The 15,858-nt window shown below is 51.0% G+C and overlaps 1 protein-coding gene across 2 annotated transcripts in view; it reads left to right on the forward strand.

Annotated features, from left to right (window-relative positions):
• Positions 1–15,507, forward strand: part of DNAH9 (dynein axonemal heavy chain 9) — a 142,028-nt gene extending 126,521 nt beyond the window's left edge. For both annotated transcript variants that reach the window (XM_069032621.1, XM_069032620.1), the window contains 3 exons: positions 1,949–2,131; positions 9,232–9,621; positions 14,684–15,507. In XM_069032621.1, coding sequence (XP_068888722.1) covers positions 1,949–2,131; positions 9,232–9,621; positions 14,684–14,911 — 801 coding nt within the window. In that variant the 3' untranslated portion in view covers positions 14,912–15,507. The remainder of the gene's footprint in view (positions 1–1,948; positions 2,132–9,231; positions 9,622–14,683) is intronic.
• Positions 15,508–15,858: the final 351 nt, after the last annotated feature.

Consider the following 15,858-nt stretch of genomic DNA (forward strand, 5'->3'; position numbering starts at 1 on the left):
CCAAGGGCCTTGTAATTCCTTATTTCCAGCTGAACTCCTCTGCTGTGCCTGTGTCCTGGGCTGATCTCAGCCCTCCCTGTGGAAACTCACAGCTCATTAAAACGTGGCCCAAACATCCCTGACAGGATCTGGAATCAGCCAACACATGCTCAGGTTTTCACTCCTGCGGTCTTAAGGTGCCAGCTCTGTGTTTGAAGCTTTGCAAATTAATGACTGGCTAATAGCAGCTCATACGAAGCCGTGGTTTCACACGAGCTGCCTTTGGCTTGGTGTGAAGCTGGGGAACTGACTGCCTTCCCCTCAAGGGGCTCCTAGAAGTGCCCAGCATGGGCAGTTTTCAGTTCATACTGGAATTTGAGGCGAGGGGAATAATCCAGAGGTAGCAAAGCCAAACAAGATGCTCAGAGATAGCAAATGTGAGTGCCTCTTCTCCCCTCCCACTCCTTTTGTTATTGAAACACAAATAAACTCCTCAGCCAGAGAAGCAAAATGACCAGTGAGTGCGCCAGCAGTGGTGTCACAGGTCATGGCCACCCTGGTGACAGTCAAGAAGACTCTCACAGGAGCACAGAAGTCCTCATGGCTCTGCCTGGGAATAAAATCTGCCTGAGAGCAAGCAGAGAGGGACCTCAGTGCCCGGTGTCATGCCTGGGGACGCGCTCCCACAGCTCATTTTCTTCCTGGGGTGATCTCTGTCATTGTCCAAGCTGTCCCTTCCACTTGGTCCTTGGATGGGAGTGAGCAAAGCCTTGTCTCAACTCCTCCACTGAAGGATATCCAGCCCCTGGTTTGGCTGAGGTGATTTTAGGGAGCTTCAGGGAAAATGTGAGCCTGTCATTTTCCCGAGGCTCTGACAAGTCCAGTTACTCCCACAGATTTCTGAGGTCACATTACAGCAAACGAGCTGTAATTGCTGTGAAGGAATCCGAGCCAAAGGGACTTGCAGGGGACTTTCAAATTAGCAGATATTTCTGTACTGCCCCCGAGGTGCAGCTGAGCAGCTTTGGCCACCTGTGTGGCTGCAATAACAGCCCACACATCGTCACTGCTGGCAGGAGCAGAGGGTTGGGAAGGGCAGCAGTGGGAGGGGATTGGAGTACAGGGTCCAAAATATGAATATTGGTGGCCCTGGCTGTAAAATGACCCTGCCCTGGCTGGCAGCTGGCACTGGCCCTGCATGCCAGGTTTGGCACTTTGGATCATAGAATTTTAACTGTTTTATGTGCGCCCAAGAAGTGCCCAGGAAGCAGAAGTGTTGCTCAGGTTCCAGCTCAGAAGTAAAGCAAAGCTTTGAGTGAGACACTTCCACAGCCCATGTAAGTCTGGGAAATGCAGCTGATCCCATGGACGAGAGGAGTGTTCCTGCCTCATTATCAGAAAGGGGTTTGTCTCTTTTATTTAATTTTTTAGATACTACAAAGATCCTGTTGCATTGGAGCTTTCCCTGTTCAGTACTTAGAGTCCCGAAGAAACTGTAATGGGTGACCAGAAAATAATTTTGTTTCGTTATGCTTTTCTTCCACGGCTCCATTTGTCCAGAATGCCAAATTCAGCTTAAAATTCAATTTTATATAATCACATCTCTCCATCAATACACCAGAGAAAACCAGCTCATAAACGGTGTTGTCCTGAGGCTCAGCTGAGGCTCCAGCCCCATCCATCTCCTTGTGAGTGTGACCTCGGGAGAAATAAGAGAGCCAAGAAGAAGGGAGGCTGCCACATGTCACAGGGACATTTATAAACCATCATTTTGAAAGCTGCCTGTCTGACATTAACTTCTGTCAGCATTTGGATTTTAATAGGATGGGGCAAGCTCTTTGAAAGGTGCCCACGGCTGACAGGGATGGTTTTGGAGACAATGATGGGCAGAGGGAGTTCTCACAGTTCAGGCAGCTGTGAGCCCAGGGATCGCCCACCAGCATCCCCCTCTCTCCTCCCTTTGGCACAGGTGCAAACCCTTCTGGAAGAGATGCTGGAGAAGCTCACGGATGAGTTCAACATGGCAGAGCTGATGGCAAAGGTGGAGGAGAGGACACCCTACGCTGTGGTTGCCCTGCAGGAGTGTGAGCGCATGAACGTCCTCACTGCCGAAATCAGGCGCTCGCTGCTGGAGCTGGAGCTGGGGCTGAAGGTACTGATGCCTTTTCCTGGTCTTAAAATCAAGAGTCAAACACGGATAGAAGGGGAAAAGGGATTTTACCTTGGTGTTTATTTTAAGGATCCTTAGGTGCACACGTCCAGGTCATATGCATCGAGATGCACCCTGCCAAATGCCCACCCCAAAAGATCGGGTATATCATTAGAGGTGTTACTAATTAGCAGATCTATCAAAGATTCCCCAATGAGAGGCTCAAGTGAGCCCCCCTCCCCAAGGAACCTTCCCCTGGATGGTTCTATCTTGGTTTACAGAATGTGTTCTGGAGAGGACCTTGGGCTCTGGGGCACACTGATCCCTGGCTACGAAGCTTCTAAAATGTTTCATCTCTCAGCTTGACAAACAAGTCCAAGAATGTAGGCAAAAAGCACTGAGAATACAGAAGTTGTAAAAAGGTATAACAGGGGTATAAAAGAAAAGGCAAAAAATCTTCATGGCATCAGTAGGAGAGCTGGAAAATCCTGCAGGGTGCTGCTCAGGGAGTAAGAGGTGTCACAGGGAATGCTTTGCTGCTGGCTCCACAGGGCTCCCAGGTGGATTTCTGATGGCACGGTGTCTGCAGGCACTGGGAGGGGTTACAGGCACACACAGCAGTGCTGCCTTTGGGCAACAGGGGCCAAGCACTTCTGGCCACCCCAGATTGTGGCACAGCAACAGCAGGTCACTCCCAAATTGAGACATGGCCTACTTAAAGGTGAGCCAAAAATCACATCTTTTCATAAAACATCCATCAGTGGGGGGAACTTGGAACAAAGTGTCTCAGAGGCACAGGCTGGGCTGAAATCAAAGATTGGTTTTGTGTGAAGGCACAAAATGTCCAGAACTGTGAGAGAAAAAGGCTAAAACCACAAGAGTTTTGGAAGAGCTACAACTGCCCTTGCTGGGTGTGAGCCCCTGGAGGAGGGCAGGAGCTGACCTTCCCTAGGGAGTCACTGTCCGTGGGGCTCCACTGCTGCTGCTGCTGCTCCACCTGGTGTGAAATGAGACTCTGCCCCATGTCTGTGTCCCTGTGGGTGCTGGCTTTGCCACACCAGCTAGGATGCAGATTTCTGGGTTCAGCAGGGTGCAAAGGAGGGCTGTGATTGATGCTGCATCCACTGGGAGGAGAAGTCACCTCCTGCACCCGCCCTGGCACTCAGTGGGACAAAATCCCTTAGGGGATGAACCAGCACGGTCAGGCTGCACTGCCAGGAGCTGCCTGGGCAGTCCTGGTGCTCTGGAACAGCACTCTCCCTCCGCCTTGGGGCTCTTCCCCACAGCCAGGTGCTGTCCATCCCTTGGGAAGGCCGCAGTGCAGCGCAGGAATGCAGCCTGGAGCCGGCAGAACAAAGCTGCACCCCTGGCCTGCTGCCTGCCCTGCCTCACCCTGCACACACAGCCGGGCCCTGGGGGATGTCCTGGTCACCAGTCAGTGGGCATTCCCTGCTCCATCATTTCCACAACGACAGGCTGCCATCCCATTTCACTGCAGTGCTCAGCTCCCACAGCTGGTTTGCACAGCTGGGGACCACCGTGGCTGAAGGATCTGGGCTTTGACCCAGCCCATTCACAGGAAGAGCTGAGGGTGAGCAAGGAGGGCCAGCCCCGGGATGGAATGACATCCCAAACGTCTCCCAGGGGCAGCTTGGAAGAGAAACCTTCAGCTGCCTGCCCTGCAGAGGGAGGGGCAGGCTTGGCTTGCAATTTAGGCAGCAGCAGGATTGGGACCAAGCTGCTCCCAAATGCCAGCTGCACCCTGGAGCCAGCAGCTGCAGATGTGTCTGCACTGCATTTGCTGCTGGTGCTCATTAAAGGAGAGACGTCACCGACACTTGTGGGGGGTCAGTGTGTACAGCCCCTTTTGAAAGAAAATGATATTTATGTAGTCAATTATCATAAACAGATTTCTCTTATTTTCTAGCATAAGGCAGTGGAATTGAAAATTCCGTTTCCTGAGACAGGTAAACAGAAGTGATTTAATGTTCCAATCCCAGAGCCCCAAACAAGATATAATTGTGGCTTGGACAATGTGTGGCAATTAGATTTAATGTGGGGAAGGATGTGCTGTTTAATGTTGGTCGGGGAACGAGGGGATGAATAGTGTGCAAATAAACCACAAACAAAATAAACCACAGGAATCACAGGGTGCAGACCTGTCCCCAAAGCCTGCCACCAATCACGGCAGGGGAGGAGATGGGATCTGCAGAAAAGGCTCCTCTAAGGGCTGCAGCAGCCTCAGCCCCTGGGCTGGCATTCAGGGACGCCCGGGGCTGGGACTGCAGGAGAAGCACAGAGCAGAGGAGCAGCAGCGTTTGGCATTTCTCCCTCTGGTGTTTGCTGCAGAGACACATCTGAAGGCCCTGAGAGGCCATCAGTGGGCACTGCAAAGAGTCATGGAGTCCTTAAGGCTGGAAAAGACCTTTAAGATCACCAAGTCCAACCATCACCCCAGCAGCACCACCGTGCTCACCACGGAACCACGGCCTCAGGTGCCACATCCGTGGTTTTCTGAACACCTCCAGGGTACTTTGGCTCAGTTGGTGCTGACACCACCAGGGCTCTGGGTTCAATCCCTGCACAGGCCATTTACTTAAGAGTTGGACTCGATGATCTTGTGGCCCCTTCCAGCTTGGAATATTCTGTCCATCTGTGGTTGGTGACTCCAGCCCTGCTCTGGGCAGCCTGTTCCAGTGCTTTACAAGCCCCTGCCTGAAGAAAGCTTCCCTAATATCTAAACCAGGTCTTCCCTGGCACAACTTGAGCCTGGTTCTTCTGTGTCTGCAGGAAGATGTCACACATGGGTCCCTGCAGAGCTGAACTGACCTTGTGCATGGCCCAAAACCCTGCTCAGCATCCTCCACATCACTTCCCACACCTCAGGGACCACAGAACAGCCAGAGGAGGCTGATGGCTCTTTCTGCTGCTGCCCTGAGTTGACTTCTGGGCCTTACACTGAGCTTTTGGAAGAAATCCTTCTTTAATTGTTCCTTTCAGTGAGAGCCCGTTCATCTCTGGGGCTGGGGGCCTGCACTGACAGAGGAGGAGAGTTTACAAACCAGGCCCCACAGAGCTCAGCAGAGAATAAATAACGCCCAGAGAAAACAAGGCTTATTGTTTTTAACTGACTGAAGGATCTGCCAGAAGGCAGCGATTCGGAAATGTCACGGCTAATTTGAATTTTTGAATAATTCATCGTGTCGTCCTAGCGGAAAGTGATTGTTTGGTCCAAAAATAGGAGACATCCCATTAGGAGGAAGAGAAATTGCAACAGACTGGTAGCCATCAGAAATAACTGGCATGGTGCATTTCAAAGCCCTTTGTTCTGGCTGGCTTGGGTGGGACCAGAGGCTGGGCTGAAGCACTTGCATGTTAATGTTGTACCAGCCTCGTTTTTGCAAGCAGATCCTCTGGTTTGCAATTTGGGTGAAGGATGAGCCTCCAGAATGAGGATAATATGTACTGTAAAATAGCAAAGACCAAATTTTGATCGGCAAGCTGGGTATCAAGTGAAAATAACCTGAACTGAGAAAACAATTTGTGCCAATAGTGTGCTCATCTTGAGGGAATGGCTGCAGGCTGATTAGGATTTCCTTCAAGGGTGTCTTTAAATGAAAATTACTCCCAGCGTTGGGGAAAAAAAAAAAATTTAAAAGTAATGTGAATAATTTCTGATGCACTTTAGTATTCAGCATCTGAAATGCAAATTTATGCATAATTGTGTTTGGACAACTCTATGAGATTGCTGCTGTAGATGCTTTGAACGCTCACAGGAGACTCAAAGCATGCTTGAGTGCGCAGGCTTTAAAAATTGCTTTTCTCAAGCCTTGCTGAGAATTACATTTGCTAATTCATTTGTTTCCTGCAAGTAAAACTAGACATGATATATGATCGAGGGGGGTTGTCTTCAAATCAATTTGGCTGCTTGCACACGTTCTGCCACGTTCTTACCCACGTCAAAGCACTTCCAGGAGCACAAAATCCTCCTGTTTCAGTGTCCTGCTGTGGCCAGTGCAGGACTTTCTTTTCTTCCTGCATGGCCTTGCCATGGCTTTAGCCCAGCCCCTTGGTAGCTCCTCTTTGTGCCCAGTTTCTCCTGAGGATGGAGATCATGATGGAGATTTTGGAAGGTCGTTCCTCATATTTTTGTACTAACTGCAAGTGCTCCTTTTTCATTTAACCTTATTTGCTGTTTTAGCTTCGAACCCCATCTTAAACCCTTTGTACTCAGGATTTGCTCTATCCACCAGAAATCTGCTCTCCATGGGGAAACCCAGCAGGTTCAGACAGTGTCTGCCTTTAAAACCTCACTGCATTTAACAAATCATGTCTGGAGCAGAGGTTTAATCTTGCCTTGCACCAGTCCATCCTGTTGAGAGATTAACATTTCCCAGGGAGGGGATTTTGGGATGGGAATCCACAGACCTTGGGAAGGAGGGAGATTCTGAATGGAGATCCAGGGCTGCAGTGGTTTCCAGGCACACAAAAAGTTCTCAGCTCCCATTGGAACTGGGGGGTGCTGGGGACTTCCCTTGAATTCCTGCCCTTGCCTAGTGCCAGACAAGGAATTTTAGTGTGAATGCTTAGAAATTTTCACAGGAACCAAAAAAGGAACGAAATAGGACAAGGGAAGAAAAAAAGGATAAGGGTTGTAAGTCAGGTTCTGAAAACCAGAAGTGCTCAAGTGGACATTTCCAGGGCCCGAATTCAGCTGACACCCTTCCTCTCTCTGGCTGGACACAGTGGATGGAGCAGGTGTGTGTCCAAGCCCTTGCTGGAGCTGCCATCCAGCAGCTCCCAGGGCTGTGTTTGCCACAGTGTGGTCACCTCAGAGGATCCTTGGTTCCCTCAGAGGATTCCTGGCCTGGAGACAGTTGTCTGCCAAGGGAGGCTCTGGTTTCTTTGCAGGGCACTTCCTTGGAGAAAGGTTTGCTAACCCCAGAGCAAGCCTGGTTTGCCCTAAGGAGGATGTGGCCAGGTGGGTGCATCTTCTCCAGGTGTCCCTTCTCCCAGGTGACAAGTGACAGGACAAGAGGAAATGACCTCAAGTGGCACCAAGGGCTGTTTAGTTGGATATTAGGAAAAATTTCTTCACATAAAGGGCTGTCAAGCATCAGCACAGGCTGCCAAGGGCAGGCTCAGAGGGAGGGACCATTCCTGGAGGTGTTCAGAAAACCACGGATGTGGCACCTGAGGCCGTGGTTCCGTGGTGAGCACGGTGGTGCTGCTGGGGTGATGGTTGGACTTGGTGATCTTAAAGGTCTTTTCCAGCCTTAAGGACTCCATGACTCTTTGCAGTGCCCACTGATGGCCTCTCAGGGCCTTCAGATGTGTCTCTGCAGCAAACACCAGAGGGAGAAATGCCAAACGCTGCTGCTCCTCTGCTCTGTGCTTCTCCTGCAGTCCCAGCCCCGGGCGTCCCTGAATGCCAGCCCAGGGGCTGAGGCTGCTGCAGCCCTTAGAGGAGCCTTTTCTGCAGATCCCATCTCCTCCCCTGCCGTGATTGGTGGCAGGCTTTGGGGACAGGTCTGCACCCTGTGATTCCTGTGGTTTATTTTGTTTGTGGTTTATTTGCACACTATTCATCCCCTCGTTCCCCGACCAACATTAAACAGCACATCCTTCCCCACATTAAATCTAATTGCCACACACTGTCCAAGTCACAATTATGTGACTGGACTTGGTGATATTAAAGGTCTTTTTCAGCTGTCAGTGTGACCCACAGGGCATGGTCAGCACAGGAACAAACTGCAGGGATCTTTGACTGCTGAGCTCTGACAAGCATTGCCAAACAACTGTGGGGGCTGCTTTAAGACGATTTCAACTTTTGCTAAAGCTCCATAGATTTTTGTGGCCCCAGCAAAGGGCACCTCTGCTGACCTCACGGCTGGAGGCACTGAAGTCCTGTGAAAGAACAGTTGGAATCTTCTAATGTGAATAGACTGACCCAATTCCCTCACCCTAGTTCTCAGCAATGGCTCAACTGATTTCAGCTAATCTTTCCAAAAACACTTTGCCCGAGGCAAAGTGAAATTGTAACTCAGATAAATTTTGGCAAAGTGATAAGGGAACAAAAGGAAGTGTTTATAATGGAGAGCAGTGATGGACATTATCTGCGGGTCTCCAAAGTGCTGGGGGTGTTGTGCCCCTCCAGCTGAGCACAGAGTGTGCAGAGATTTCAGTCGTTGAGATCATTCCATACCAGGGAAGCTGAGCCTGCTTTGCCGGCTTTCTCTTGGCATCCTGCACGAGTGAGCCAGAATCAGAGGGGTTGTTCAGGACATTGTCTGGTCCAACCCCATCCCAGAGCAGGGACGGGCAGAGCAGCTTGTTCAGGACCGTGCCCTGCTGGGTTTTGAACCTTTCCAAGAATGGAGACTTTGCTGCCTCTGTGGATACCCTGTCCCAGTGTTCAGCCACCCTCACGTTGTACTTCAGTGGAATGTCCTGGAATTCAGCGCTTCTGGCAGAACTGATACAGGCTTCTAAAAGCTTTAAAACTAATTAATTGCTGCACAAAGGAAAAGTCAAACCTCTCTCTTCATCTCACTTGGCTGAATCATATCTTAGTTTGTTGTGTGTTTCCCTGCTGTGGAAGGAGCTGTGATTACATTTGCAGACAACACGTGAAGTCAGAAAGACAATCTTGCACTGCGAAGCAGTAAATGAGGGGGGGGAGTGGAGGAGAGGAGGGGGATAGGACTTGACATAACAAATATTTGGACAGTTTTAGAGTAGATCATCAGAGACTCCAGTATCCTGCCCTGGCAGTGAGTGAGAACAGCTTTACACCCCTGAAAATCTGCCAGTCCATGAGAGAAAACAGAAAAAACACTGGGACAACTGAGGGACAGCCCTGCTGCTGTCACTGTTACACAGCTTTTCCTCTCAGTAGCAGTTTTACAGCAGGGAGGATGGGGATGCAGGAATATGCAATAGGAAGTGTGCAAGAAAACCCCAAACTCATGAAGTCACTCCCGGTACGTGGGCAGCAGTGACTGTGTGGGGTGCTGTGCTCTTCCCCACGTCCTGGCCCAGCTCTGCTTCCAAGCAGGCTCTGCTGGGCAGTTGTCAGAGCTGACTGTGCCCTTTCTCACCAGGGGGAGCTGACCATGACCAGCGACATGGAGAACTTGCAGAACTCCCTCTTCTTGGACACGGTGCCCGAGTCGTGGGTGAAGAGATCCTACCCTTCCACAGCCAGCCTGGGCTCGTGGTTTGCCAACCTCCTGGCTCGCATCAACGAGCTCGAGGCCTGGACCAGGGACTTCTCCTTACCCTCCACATTGTGGCTTGGAGGGTTCTTCAACCCGCAGTCCATCCTGACAGCCATCATGCAGACCACAGCCCGGAAGAACAAGTGGCCTCTGGACAAGATGACGTTGCAGTGCGATGTGACAAAGAAGAGCAGAGAGGATTTTGCCAGTGCTCCTCGTGAAGGGGCCTATGTCCATGGGCTGTTCATGGAGGGAGCACGCTGGGACACTCAGGTGAGCTCTGCAAGGCTCGTGGGTTGAGAGAGGACCCACAGGGGTTGTGTTCTTCCCTGGGTATTCCAGGGAACAGGAGCTCATCTCAAATAGTCACCTGAGCTCTTTGGGAATGAGAGATGGGAGATGTGGGCCTGTCCTGTGCAGCCTGAGTGGGTGTCCAAGGTGTCAGGGGAACCCCCCTTGGAGCTGTTCCAAGGCTGTGCAGAATGTTCAGGGTGGTGGTGCCAGAGGAACCCCCCTTGGAGCTGGGTGTTCCATGGATGTGTGGGGCGGTCAGCTTGGACTGACCATCGACCATCCCGTTGGTACAAGGGGAATCTCAGCCTCAGGGTTCAGTCAGTACTTGAGGTGCTGCTACAGACACAAACCACGGGGTCCTCTCAGGGCTGCATTGTCCCCACACCTTCACACGGATGTGGTTCCACTGCTGCCTCCAGAAGTGACCTGGCAGACTTCTGTGGGGTCACTCACTTGCCTGTTTGGCAGCAGTGGGGAGAAAGGAGGGGACATCCTCAGAGCTGCATGTGCCAAACCCAGAGCACTGTCCCTCCACTGCCAGGTGCTGCAGGATGCCATCTGCCTGGGTAGGGTCTGTGACCAGCAGTGAATCTCATCCTCTAGCTACCCCTTAAATACAGCTGGGTGAAGGTCTCCCTGTCAGTCCTTGGGACAGTTCCCAGCTGTCAGGAGCACAGTGTGCACAATGAGAGCCATTGGGCTGACAGTTCCCCGTGGGCTCGGACCTCTGAGTCACCTGGCCCGTGGTGCCCTGGCTCCCAGTTTGTGCTGGGACCCCCAGTTTGTGCAGTGCATGGGAATTCAAGGACAGGGCTTTGTGCAGCTCTTCCTGTGAGCAGCTCATGCTCTGCTGCTGCTGATCCATGAGAGAGCCAACGCTTCTCAAAGTGGGTCACCCAGAACTTTCATATCTGTGTCGAGCTTACCCCCTCATGAGAAGAGGTTCTCATGCCAAAACCAGCTCTGGAGCCAGCCCCAGCTCTTCAGGCTCCAAGCCAGCCTTGGAGATGCTGGTTTAAGTGCTGTGGGATGTGGTGCTGGGTGCTGAGCAGCGAGGCCGTGCCTGTCACACTCCAAATCCCAGCCTGACCTCGCAATTCTGGTCTAACATTCCACTTATTTATCATCTCCCTCTCTGCAACGGTTTTCCATGAAGGATAGGAAACTAGGGGAAGCTGGGACCTGCCTGATGGATGCCATTTCATCACATATCCTCAGGGAGTTGAAAGCTCCAGGCTGTTTTTCACTCTGGAAATGGCCTGAATTGGGTCTGGGAAGCCACAGGCAGCCGGGAACATTGGCAAAGGCTCTGCTGGAGGATTGCAGTGAGGATCTCACATGGGCCAGGCCAGATCTCTCTGCTCACAGCACAAGCCACAGCAGCAGAACAGGGCCCAGCCCTGTCCATCTGCCAGCTCTGGCCCCACACTTCCCTGGCTGCTCCCTGCTCCAAGCCTCTGGTGTAGCTGCCATACACAACCCCTGGGAGATCACAGCCCCTACCACAGGGAGCACTGGATTTCTGCTGCCCTAAAAACCTGACAGAAATCAGCAGGACACGCCAGAACAGAGAGTGTTTTAAAAAAGTCCTGGTCCTGCATATCAAATACTCCATTTAAGAACATTCCAGTGCCTGCTGTTATGTTTTCTTTGCCACCATGATGAGAAAATGAGTTCTGCCCGGGTTTCACCCAGCTCCAGTCAGTGCTGGGAGTGAAGAGTGAGAGGTTTTGGTGGTGCAAAGCCAGAAATCTTTGGGAAATACTTGGCTTCTCCCCTCTGCCTCCCTCCAATAACTGATGTGGGTGATTGCATCCAGCAATGGGATTTGCCTTCAGAGACCATCCCAACTCCAGTAAATGTGGTTTTCTGATTACATTTTCCTTGTGATTGAAAGATACTGAGCAATTATGTTTATGGAGCCATTCATAATCTCTGGGTATCATGCTTCAATTTATTTCAGAGAGGAAAAGGATATTTTCATGGGTTGCTGCTCACACTGAAATATCATTTCCACCTAGTGGAACTATTCATTTTACCTATAATCCAGTGAGTACCAGTGTGCATTAATGGATGCAGGACTTTTAAAACAGGTGCACAGCTCTTTTGGGTTGTGTGCTCCTTCCAAATTAATCCTCTGATAAAAATGGCAGACCACGTTTAGGAGAATTCCTCTGGGGAACACCTCCACTTTTAAAAGAATATTTCACATTTAGGTTGAGCCTCCAAAAAAGGAAAGAGTCCTTCTGTGTTCTGCTACTCACAATTTTCTATTTATTTAAACATTTATGTTTGCCCTTGGGTGTCTTAAATTTATAAAACATTCATTACAAAACAGCAGGCAGCTATTAGATGAAATGAAGCTAAGCAGATTATTTTGGGTGCAAATGATCTCTTGCTGCAGCCCTGTTCAAGTCACTGGGACTCAGTGGCAGTCAGAGGGATGCTGTGGCTGGGGACACTTTAAGACATTTTATCTCATGCTGCTGACAGATTCTTGGCTTTCTTGCTCTCAGCAATTGAGAGTTTGATGTCTAAAGTGTGCCCTGCCCCTCCCCAACGGGGTTGGAGCGTGGTGGGAGAAGGGCAGGGGTGGGTTTTACACCCTCGTGTGCTCCAGGGAGCTTTGCCAGCTGTGGACAGCACAGCCCCTGGCATGGCACCACAGAATCCCAGACTGGGGTGGGCTGGAAGGGACCTTAGAGATCAACTCATTCCACCCCACCATGGCAGGGACACCTCCCACTGTCCCAGGCTGCTCCCAGCCCCAGTGTCCAGCCTGGCCTTGGGCACTGCCAGGGATCCAGGGGCAGCCCCAGCTGCTCTGGGCACCCTGTGCCAGGGCCTGCCCACCCTCCCAAGGAAGAAGTTTTTCTCATTTCCCTTGTCCACCACCACTCTGGGACCACCTTGGAGGGATCCCTGCTGGCTCTGTGTCCCCCTTCCCTGCCAACAGGTGACTCCATGCCAAAGGCAGCCAAGCCATGCTGGGGGTCCCTGGGCCAGCTGACCCCAACGGGGCTGTGGTGTGAGGAACCTGTGCTGGGACCACCTGCACATGCAGACAGTGCAGGGCTTTGGGTCACAGGGGCTGGCTCTGGGCCCATCTGTCACCACCCCTGGGTTGTGACAGCTCTTTGTGCCCTCAGCCCATTCTCAGTTGCCTGCTGGGAATCTGGGGCAAGCAGAACTGAGGGATCCTTTAGGATCTGAGGCCTGAGCTCTGCAGGCACAGAACGGTGGCTTTTCAGCAGGAGTGCCGTGCTGCTAGTCAGGAGAAATTGCTTTCAGAGCAGAATTAATTTCTGATGATGGGAGCGATAAAAAATGCAAATGAAAATCAGCCCAGACATAACAAAATGATCTCTTACACAGAGGTACCTCAGGAAGATTTCAGCTCTTGTTAACCCAGAAACAGGTAGAATATCTCTTGGAAATCACATTTGAAGCAATCTCAGCAGTAAAAAAAAAAAAAAAAGGCCTGATTAAAACCCAGTCTCAGAAATGAAAGGTGTGGATTTAAGAAGATTGCATAATAATGTTTCATAAATAGCTACTGTGCAAGGTATTACACAAATTATTTAATGTTTTTTCAGCACGTTGGAAATATAAAACCCTAAACCAGAGTTGGATTTATCATAGCTGAGTAGAACAGATGGCATTAGCACAATTAAACCAAGGTGTGTGGCAAGAGGGATTTTTCTTCGCTCGTTTGCAGAACTAAATAAACTACTGGAGAGGCTGAATCTCACCCCACAACTCTGATCCGAGAGCATTTGGAATAATGATGATATGTGAAGCTCAGCTGCAGTGAGAGGCAGTTTCTTTAGCACTGAAAAGTTTCCTTTCCATTTCCCTATTTGTTTTCATTTGGTCTCTCTAGCCTCCATTAGGCAATTCTCCCTGGATATGGATTGATGTGCAGGGTATTTTATTGTCAGGAAGAGAGAGAAAAAAATGCCAGAGAGACCCCAATTAGAGAAACAAACTTGATTTCTTGTCCTGGCAGGGTTCTCTCCCTCTCCTGGGTTGGGCAGCCTGCTGGGCAGGGCATTGTTTGGAGGAGGATGGCAGGGACTTGGTATTTAATGGTGATATTGCCACAGGAAAGTCCTTTTGAATTCTCTTGGTTGCATCCATGAGAGTGGGAACAAGCCTGTGGTGCCTTTTGGGGCCACACAAGCCCCATGTGCATTCAGTGCCCAGACAGGGGTGTCCCAGGTCATGCTCACATTGGGGTGCTGTGGTGGGACCTTACTCGGTGACTTTCAGGCTCTTCTCAAGTGAGGGTTGTTCTCCATCCCAGCGGTTCAGGTGTCCACCCTCTCTCCCACCACAAGCAACACCTCCCACGAGGTGATTCCGGTCTGGCAAAACTCTGAGAAAGAGCTGCACGAGAATAATCCCAGGATCACTGAGGTTGGAAAAGCCCTCCCAGGCCATCGAGTCCAACCTTTGACCAATCCCCACCTTGTCCCCAGCCCAGAGCACTCAGTGCCACCTCCAGCCCTTCCTTGGACACCTCCAGGGATGGGCACTCCAAACCTCCCTGGACAGCCCCTGCCAATGTTTAATCACCCTTTCAGTGAAGAATTTCCTCCTGGTGTCCAGCCTGAGCCTCCCTTGGCACAGCTTGAGGCCGTTCCTCTTGTCCTGTCACTGGTTTCCTGGCAATAGGACAAGAGGAAGTGGCCTCAAGCTGCATCACAGTTGAAGCCAGGACACGAGAAGTGAAACTTTGTTCATAAAGTGGCTGGACAGGACCAGGGACACTGTACCCACACAAAGTCTGGCTTGGATGTGAAGGTTTGAGCATCAGGTGAGAGTGCAGGCAGCTGGACCCTGGGCATGGTCTGCATTGTGGTGAGACAGGGAGGTGCTGCATCCAGACCCTCCTTCCTCAAACACACTCCTCCAGCCCCTGCTTGCATCTCCCCAGTAGGAGCAGCTTGGATAAAGATCATGGGGGCTCAGGTACATCACAGAGCAGCTGATGGACACCTTGGAAATCTGACCAGTGCTTTGCCTCCTTTCCTCACAGACCGGGATCATCACGGACGCCAGGCTCAAGGAGCTGACCCCGGCCATGCCTGTCGTGTTCATCAAGGCCGTTCCTGCTGACAAACAGGACACCCGGGGCATGTACCCGTGTCCTCTGTACAAAACACGCCAGAGAGGGCCAACCTACGTGTGGACTTTTAACCTCAAAACGAAGGAAAACCCGTCCAAGTGGGTGCTTGCTGGTGTGGCCTTGCTGCTGCAGATCTAAGGCACCAGCACAGCCCCCGGTCTGCAAATCCCTCACAGAATGTAACCAAGTAACTGCTGAGATCAGCCCAAGTTCCATCTCTCTGGTGGAGTCCCAAAGTTATGTCCCCAGGACTGTCTCTGTGTCCTGGGGATGTGACCCAAAGAGGGCTGTGAGGAGGTGATGGAGGAGCAGAGTGACACATGGCCCAGGGGCCTGGTGGCTGTAAATCAATATCCTGTAATTCTCACATTGCTGCACTAGAAGATCCCAGCCCAGAGCCTGACACACCACACCCAGAGAGTGCTAAACTTAAATCTAATTTTTATTTCTCCTCATGATCCAAAGTAGTTTTAAAATCAGCAGCCTTCTCCAAAACACTTAAATAGTCTAATGACTTGTGAAATTCTCCAGAATTTATTCTTTTCTCTCAGTGAGTGTTTCTTTGTTGTGTGTGTAATGTTGGAAGCTGGGAGATGAGCAGATGTTGTGGTTATGAGCTGTGTCTTTGCTAACACTCCTGTAAATCTTAGAAACATTGAAAATGGTGTTAATATCCCGCGTGCTTAATGGAATCAACAGTGAAAGTACAGCACAGGGATTATTTAAGAGAAATATGTCATGATGATAGATATTTACTAATAAAAGTAATTGTTCCTGGAATAGTCTCTGGAAGCTGCACGTTGACTCGCGGTGAGGAGAGCACGGGGGTCAGGTGGGAGGAACACACCTGTGTGGGTCACTGGGAGTTTAATTCTGACTGGAGGGGGAGAGGAGTGAGGAGTGAAGTGTTCCTGGTGCAGAGAGCACAGAGGGTGGCAGGGTGGGCGTTGTCTCAGTGATGGTCACACGGGGCGAGCATCGCCGAGCGCTCCGAGCCGGAATGGCAGGAGCTGGGTCGGTTCCTGGGCAAATGGGGCTTTTCCTGGGGAAAGCTCCCGTGCTTGGAGGCACACACAGGCCCTGCC

The sequence above is a fragment of the Aphelocoma coerulescens genome, chromosome 18, assembly GCF_041296385.1.
Source record: "Aphelocoma coerulescens isolate FSJ_1873_10779 chromosome 18, UR_Acoe_1.0, whole genome shotgun sequence".
NCBI lineage: Eukaryota > Metazoa > Chordata > Aves > Passeriformes > Corvidae > Aphelocoma > Aphelocoma coerulescens.